Here is an 8,054-nt window from a genome sequence, read left to right on the forward strand (position 1 = left end):
ATATTTTGATTCCACATTTTTGCACGATTTCTATTTCAAATTTTTTGTTTGTATTTTGTTTTTTTAACTCTGGTTTTATGTTGTTTTTTATTAGTTGGGTGTCTTGCTACTTTCACCTCGCAGCTGCGTTTGGCAATCACACGTTTGCGACTTGCGACATTGAGGCGGAAGATAAGACGGTCGGGCCTTAGAAATGTTTGCCAAATCTTCGATTGCGCAATAATAATGCATTTTCTCGTGATGAATGGAGCTGTCATTAAGTTGTCCTTGCCCAATAAGGGAATTGTAATTTTCTTAAGGAATGAAAATGCTTTTTTAAGAGTCTCAAAAAGTTTATATTAAATAAATCTACCATATATCCAAACATATCCAGTTTTTCCAATTCAATCTTTCATATGTTAATGATGGACTACAACGTTCTTTATCATTGCAATATTAGTATTTTATTTAAATTTAATAACATTTGTTTTATTGGTTTAAATTTATATGGTTTTTTAAATTTAAGTTTAAAAATATAATTAATTTTTCATTAATTGTAATTAATTATAGAAATATAAATACACTATTTGAAATTCGCTGAACAGACTGTAAGTTAGGTGGTTATTAAAAGATCATATCTGGATTTATTTCCAAACTAATCCAACATATCTTATCGTTTCTTGACTACAGCGTTCTTTCCAGATTTACCATTGAAACATTACTACTTTTATAAAAATTAAAAACTTTTCTCTTTATTTAATTTGGCTCAATTAAACAGAATGTTAATTTTAAATAACAGTAGCAATATGTATACACTATTTAAAATTAGCCAAATAAACTAGTAAGTTATGTGATTAAGATCAATATTTAATATTAAATGAGTTTTCGGTATAGTATTTTCACAATGTAACAATAATTAATTGCGCCCGACTCGGTGTTATTGCCTCTACAACGCTCCTAATACTTAATGCAGCCACTCCTTGGACCTCAGCTCTCGATGGCCTCGCTCTCCAGCTGGGCCTCGATAATCTCGGCATGCTGGCGCACCATGTGGTTGTTCAGGTTGCCCACGCTCTGGTAGCACTTTTCGCAGTACTCGCAGGAGAATGGCTTTTCGCCGGTGTGCACCAGCAGGTGGGAGTTCAGGTGACCCCGGGTGAAGAAGGCCTTCGAGCAGGTGTCGCACTTGAAGGGCCGCTCCATGTTGGGGTTGTGCGAGCGCATGTGGGTGCGCAGATCCGACTTGGTGGGCCAGCTCTTCGAGCACCGCTGGCACTCGAAGATCCGCGGCTTGGCCTCGCCGGTGTGGGTGCGCAGGTGGGACATCAGCTGGGTGCGCAGAACGAAGCGCCGCTCGCAGTGCGGACAGCCAAAAGGACGCTCCTTCGAGTGAACCGACTTCACATGGTACCGCAGGCTGTGCCGCGAGGCGAAGTTCTTGCCACAATCCTCGCACTGGTACCGCATCTTGCCCATTCTGTGCACGGAGCTCAAGTGCAGCTGCAGCTGGAAGTTGCGGGTGAACTTCTTCTCGCACTCGCTGCACGGGTGCAAGGATCGCGGGGTACTAGCCTTCCGCTCCGCCTTGGGTTTCTCGTTTTCTGGCCGCGACTTGGTGTTGGTCCTCCGCTTTTTGGGCTTTTGGCCTACAGGTTTAGGGGCTTCTGGTTGCTCAGGGCTTTCTGGAGGCGTCGGTGGCAGCGGCTGAGCGACTTCAAAGGGCTCCGTGGTCTCCGGCTGATGGTGCGGCGTGTTCAGACTCCCCGAATCCACAGAAAGTTCCCAGTAGGAGGGGGCTTCATATTCACTGGACGGGCTCTCCTGGAAGTCCAAATTGTCTGTGGTCATAGAAAGAAAGGATACATTATTTAAAAATAATATTTTGTCATGTAATACAGGTGTTATTATATAAAATTTCGCAAAAAATCGTAAGACAACTTTCCAGAAAGTAAAGGTTTTAAAAAATAAAGTAAATATTTCAACGGCGTTATAAAAAAGGGCGTAATCATCAAAAAATTTGACACTTTAAATAAGTTTTATGTCGATATGGGCTTTTTTTTTATTTAAAAAAAGTTAAAAAAGTAATTATTTTCTTTAGATTATCTCTTAAATCACCTTTTAGGTATGTACTTTTTGTGACAAGGTAGTGAGTTCTGAGTATCTCATAGTCATAATCTTGACCAAGGCTAAAGAACACATTTCAATAAACACTTAAATTTAATTTATTCTTTTATGTGTACATAAACTTTGACATAATAATAATAAATAAAATCTAATCTGCTTTATTAGAGAATAATAAATACACAAAATATAAAATATTATTTAAACGCTTTTAAAAAAAAATTTAAATCAGTTTGTGAGATTTAAGGCTGTGCTTCTGGTGATATTCCTTAGTTTTCAAAGTGAGTTCGGTTGTTTAATGGTTTTTAAAACTGTTTGTGATTTTCTGGAGAAGCTAAGAGTTTCATTCTTACCGAAATCCACGGTCTCCATTAGCGGCGCCACATAGGCCACCGGCTTGCTGAGCTGTTGGGGCATGGACACCGGTCCCTCCAGGCTGCCCACCTCCCGCTCCAGGCACTCGAGCACATCGTCGAGGGCCAGGGCGTCACCCACGGCCACCGTGTGCTTCCACTGCTCGTGCCGCGAGCGGAGCACCTGCTCGGATTGCTCGCACCGCTGCTGGAAGTCGCGGGCGTCGTGCAGGCGACGCAGGCAGAGTTCGCAGATCACGTCGGTGAGATTGTCGCCGGGATCCAGGAGCAGGGTGGGTGCCAGAGCCTTCAGCTCCACGGCCAGGCGGCTGGAGGCGTCATGGAGACTGTGGTACAGCGGCGGCTGCTCCAGCAGACAGCAGCGGCAGACGAGCGGGTGGTGCAGCAGCAGCGAAAACATAATACTTTGATATTCAAATCTTTTTAACGGTCACAAAATTGCTTGTTTTTTTTAAATTACGTTAGCAGTTTCACTTTGAAAATTCAAATTGCCTGACTTGCACTGACATTCATTATAGATTTGCACTTTGGGTATTCATTTTTTGAAATCTTTCGAAAACGAATCGGTTTTATCCCAGGCTTAATACTTGGTGCGTCTGCTCGGATCGCCGGCCGCTGGACGTCTGAGGGTGCGGTCCGCATCCGATCCATTCCAATCCGCTGAGCAGTGCTGCCGGCATTGGCGATGGCTATCAGGAATGGCGACCGGGGGCGCACCGATAGCCCTTGGCTTGGGCGATAAGTCACCGTCGGTATGGCTGGGGGAGGTGGGGGCACACAGAGACAACAGGAGCAGCATCAGCAAAGGGCGGGGTGGTTGTCGAGGGGGTGGGTGGGGTAGGGCTGCTATCGACGGTCAACGTCAGCGTTTGCTAATTTGCAGTTGGTGCCTGCTAATTGATTACCTCGGTGGACAGATCGAGGACGACTGTCCCTGAACCGCGATAAGGCCGTATACCGATTCGTCGTTATTTGGGTGGTCCACATCTCATCGCCGAGAGTCGAGTAGACCGATATAGATTCGAACCGGACCTTATCACCGTGCTTAGTGATCTTTTCACAGAGGGTTTCCCAGTTGTCTCGCAGTTGTTGTATTCACCGCTAACTTTGGGCAGTCAAAACGGCTCAAGGAGTTGGCCAACTTACTTGCCGTGCTTGGAAATACCTTATAAAAGTCCCTAAGAATCAGATGCTGCAATAATTGCCCTCAAATTGCATCAGTTCATAGGGTTTTCCGATTACGGCAAGAAGAAGACGTCGGCGACGGGGGAAGCCTCAACAAAGAGCATTTGTTTTGGGCATGAGCTCATTATCTCGACTGGGCGTGATGTCTTGGGATCTAAAGTTCAGACGCCACTATCAATATAAAAATCGTAAATTCCGCTTTAGTGAAATTTACAAAACTTTTCCATTTACAAGACATGAAGTTAAAGATAACAGGCTTGTCTGGGAGTAAATTAAAATTACATTGAGGATTAATTGAATTTATAGTATTTGTTTACTAAAATATCTTTAGAAAAGCCGGACCGATAAAGAAAGGAAATCTTTTCATTTAATTCGAGCATTCTATATTGACTATTTATACATTTCCAGAGATTTGAATGAAAAGTTTGCAACGCAGTGAAGGAGACTTTTTAGAGATATATATATTCTTTATTAGGATTTTTTATACCACATATATATTGCTAACGATCGTTCAACTGACATGAAATTCTTCAAAAGTCCCATTATTGTGTAACGTGTACCTTTTTTTATCGTTATTGGCTTGGAAGAAAAAAAAAATTTAAGGAGTGTTATACAATTCTATAAATAGCAACTGGAACTAGAATATGTGTATTGACTAATCAATTTTTCTTATAACTGCCAAGGTATATATGTAAACTTCGGTTTACTGATTAGATTTTATTAATATTAAATTAATAAACCTAGACCTTTAAAATACAGTTGTAGTACATGCACCCCAAAAATAAAATTGACAAGTTGAGATGAAAGCTTCAGTCCGGGATTTCCCCGTAAAAGCGGCGTTTTATTTGCCAAGAGTCATCTTGGATTGCTGATATCTAGTGATCGTGCATGCTGGACAGCTTCTCACTGATCTGCAGCTGGGTCTTTATCATCATGGAGAGTGTGATGGACATGAGCATGTCCCGCAAGTTGCCATTGAACATCAGACGGAAGTTCTCCGAATCCACCAGTGGCACCGAAGTAAGTGCGTCGTGTAGAGCTCGTCCCACCACGTTGTCCGGTTTTCGTTTTCTAGCCAAGACATCGTTGATGTAGCGCAGAACCAGGTCGAGACGTTGTTGAATGTCCCTAGTGGCATCCACCACTTGAACCAATTCCGGCAGAATGCGTCCCACCTGCTTCGTTGATGGCTGCATCGAATGCTTCTCCATCAAACGCAGGGCCACCGTTTCGGCATTCCCGCTGGTCATCTCCAGGGGCACCATCGAGAACATCAGGCCCTTGGTGCCGCCGGGTACTCCCATCTCCACAGCGCAGTACAGTCGCGTCGAAAGTCGCTGGCTCTTCAGGGTTGCATCCACGAGCAAGTGCAACGGCTGCCCTTTGCCACACTCCCTGGAATAATATTCGTGCAGCTGCATCGCGGATCGGGATACGGATTTTCCCGTGGAAAACCATCCCAGCACACGCTCTTGCGGATAGGTCAGCATATTAAGCTCCAGGATGTCGGTGGCATACGAAAGGTCCAGATCGATGCGGCCACTGTCCGGATGCTCCTTGTGCAGCACAGTGAAGCAATTGGTGATCTCGACAAAGCCCTCCTTGCCGTAGTTGCGACCCAGCAAAGTTCCCATTACCTGATGTTTGTCGTTATGATAGATTACTAGTCAGGAAACGAAGTCCCCATTAATATGTACTTACCTGATTGGCATCCTTTGGGCGGCGCTCATAGGCGTCGATAATTTGGAAAAGCACCAATGGCTGCATTAGCACCTTGGACCGCAAATTAAAATTACTTGACATCCTGAATCTTCCAATAAAAAATAAGTTCAAAAAGGAAATACGTTTTCTACAACGTGAACTCGGCTGCACCTGCGCTTAAATATGCCAAAGCCAGTGTTGTACAATGAAAATAACAACGAGGAGGGGAAGATGACAAAGCTCTTTCATTTCAGCTCTATTAGAAACAATTGGAAATGAAAAACAAAAGCAGTAAGCAAACAAATTTATAATAGAGTTGTATAATAATACAAAATAATGTATGACAAATAGATTTATAAACTTCAACTCAAAATAATTTGTATTAAGTGTGTGCAACGAAGAAAGGAAATCTTTGTCTCTACAAAGTATGTATATTCTAAAATAATTTCTAAATTATAACATCCGTGGATGTAAAAAAAAGTTATAATATTATTATTTATTTACAAAATCCGACTTTAACAAAAAGTATGCTTATGATATTGGCCAGTTTACTTGGCATTCATTATTACTAACACACAACTCATTCTTCTGCTATTTCATGTACTGAGTGTGAGTATTAATAAATGTAATTTGAGAAATATCTACATAGATAAGGAATTATTCTTATAATTTACTTGTATTCTACATCGTATGTAAAAAATAGTTAACAGCGTGTATTCCGCTTGAATCACATTTTTCAGCTGCAAAAAAAATATCTGTCTGAAATAAAAAAATTTAATATTTTTTAAAAAGCTTACATATTTTTTGACTGGGGAATAAATAAAATAAATCAAATGCGATTGTAAGCCTGCAGAAAACCTGTTGGTCAGAGTTCTATAAGTCATATATGCTTGTTAGTGGCTTTTAATACTTTTGATAAAAAGTAATGGTTAGCACTTAAAAATTTAATTAACACATTCCATATTCCTCAATCGGCAGGAACCACACATAAACTCATCTATTTTTGTATGCTTTTAATGGAAGGAGAACGCCAGCTCAAATTTTTCCTCTAATAATGCGTGAACTTGAACCTCAATCATGCCCCCAAATTATTTCCAAACGTAACAAGTTTGACAATAAAATGGGAAATGCCTTAAATTCGAATAGACGATTATTTTATACTCTCTCTTAAACGTAAATAAAAATACAATTTCTTTTTCTTAAAATAATATAATTTATAATTTATTTTAGAAAAGCTGCCTTACATATTAAAAAAGAACAAGAGTCTAAGATATAATATAATATTTTATAAATCGTTTACATGGATTTTACAATTTCAAAAATATTCTTGGTTGAAATAAAATGTAAAAAATAGATTCCAAAAAAGGGCGATAAAGTTAGGCAGACATTATTCCATTTTCCTTATAACTTACTTCTGGTTCCCTCTCAAATCGTGCATTACTTTATTATTTAAATAGTTATTTAAAAAATATATATTTTTAAAATATCTTAAATGACCGTGATCTTTTAAATTTGAAAAGCAATTAATTAAATTAAACACCATTACCGCTTTGAGTGATAAGTGTTACTGAAAGTATATTATTATACGAAGATAACCATTTTTAGGTTTAATAAATAAGATAATCGGCAGAGATGACAATATAAAATCTTCTAAAACCAACACTAAATAAGACTTACATAGCGAAAGCTGTCAAGCTAGTAAAGCTATTCTTTCGTCCCACAACAATCTCCGACATGGATATTTCCAGCAGAGCCCTTGTTTTTAAGTCAGCCATGAAAATCATATGTATTGTACTGGCTGTGAATATATTTTTGGTGTTCCTCGCGATCCATTTTGGTGGTTATCGGTTTGATGACTTCGTGCTGAGCTCGTACATGAGTTACCTGAAGGAGCGTCCCCGGCCGATGACTCCAGAATCCACGGACAGGGGAATCAACATGATGGTGGGCCTATACGTGGCCATCCTTTATTTGCTTTTCCGTACCAGGGAGCACCTGAGACTGCAGAATTTGGAGGACATCCGTCGCCAGCGGGAGTTCGAGGCTCTCTTCCGAATGGAGACAGAGTTCATCGAACATTTGCGATCCCAAGGCATCGAACTACAGGATCCCTCTTTGGATTTCCCCGATCCGAGCTGCGCATAGCCGTCTTTGTCTTGGCGGGCGCATTCAGGAGCCAATCAAATATCTCGTTAATGCCGCCGCCTTGGACAATGTTAATGCTGGAATCAGCGTATGAGTGTATATATAGATCGCACGGCTTGATTGCCCAGAATTGAATTCAACATTTGCCCGCCGAGCCGTGCTCTACACCTACCTACTCTGCTCAATTACCCGACCGATCCAATATAATCCTCCTCGGCCGAGTTGAACGTGCTCGGCTGACATTACTACACACACCACTTATGTATACCGTATATACTACGTACTATATGGATGGATATGGAGAATCGGATAATATACTCGCCGACGGCCGTACACTTCCAATAGTTCATTGTTTGTGCCTGCGCATGAGTATATTTTTATCGCTCACTGTCCCTCCGACTTTGCCTCTGTTCGTGTGCACTTTTCTCTGTTTGAAATAAATTGTAAATGATTTTTATTAAAATTTCCGCTTAAATTTCTCAACGGTAATATCTGGGTCCCTCTCCCCCTCACGCTCTATTTGTATCTCTCGTTCTTTTCTAAATTTAC

At 40.9% G+C, this 8,054-nt stretch overlaps 3 protein-coding genes across 3 annotated transcripts; 1 reads left to right on the forward strand and 2 right to left on the reverse strand.

Annotated features, from left to right (window-relative positions):
* Positions 1-589: 589 nt before the first annotated feature.
* On the reverse strand, positions 590-3,115 carry LOC108051970 (zinc finger protein 431). The gene is made up of 2 exons (XM_017134304.2): positions 2,454-3,115; positions 590-1,817 (listed from the first exon to the last, which is right to left on the reverse strand). The coding sequence occupies exons 1-2, from the start codon at positions 2,872-2,874 to the stop codon at positions 967-969; spliced, it is 1,272 nt and encodes a 423-aa protein (XP_016989793.2). The 5' UTR covers positions 2,875-3,115; the 3' UTR covers positions 590-966.
* A 1,133-nt stretch (positions 3,116-4,248) lies between these two features.
* LOC108051914 (eukaryotic translation initiation factor 3 subunit F-2) lies at positions 4,249-5,616 on the reverse strand. Its single transcript, XM_017134201.2, has 2 exons — positions 5,361-5,616; positions 4,249-5,296 (listed from the first exon to the last, which is right to left on the reverse strand). Exons 1-2 carry the CDS (start codon positions 5,460-5,462, stop codon positions 4,535-4,537), a joined length of 864 nt encoding a protein of 287 aa, XP_016989690.2. The 5' UTR covers positions 5,463-5,616; the 3' UTR covers positions 4,249-4,534.
* A 1,357-nt stretch (positions 5,617-6,973) lies between these two features.
* LOC108051911 lies at positions 6,974-7,968 on the forward strand. The gene has a single exon (XM_017134192.2). It carries the CDS (start codon positions 7,095-7,097, stop codon positions 7,503-7,505), a length of 411 nt encoding a protein of 136 aa, XP_016989681.2. The 5' UTR covers positions 6,974-7,094; the 3' UTR covers positions 7,506-7,968.
* The last annotated feature ends 86 nt before the right edge of the window (positions 7,969-8,054 follow it).

The sequence above is a fragment of the Drosophila rhopaloa genome, unplaced genomic scaffold (genome assembly GCF_018152115.1).
Source record: "Drosophila rhopaloa isolate 14029-0021.01 unplaced genomic scaffold, ASM1815211v1 contig_115, whole genome shotgun sequence".
Taxonomy (NCBI): Eukaryota; Metazoa; Arthropoda; class Insecta; order Diptera; family Drosophilidae; genus Drosophila; species Drosophila rhopaloa.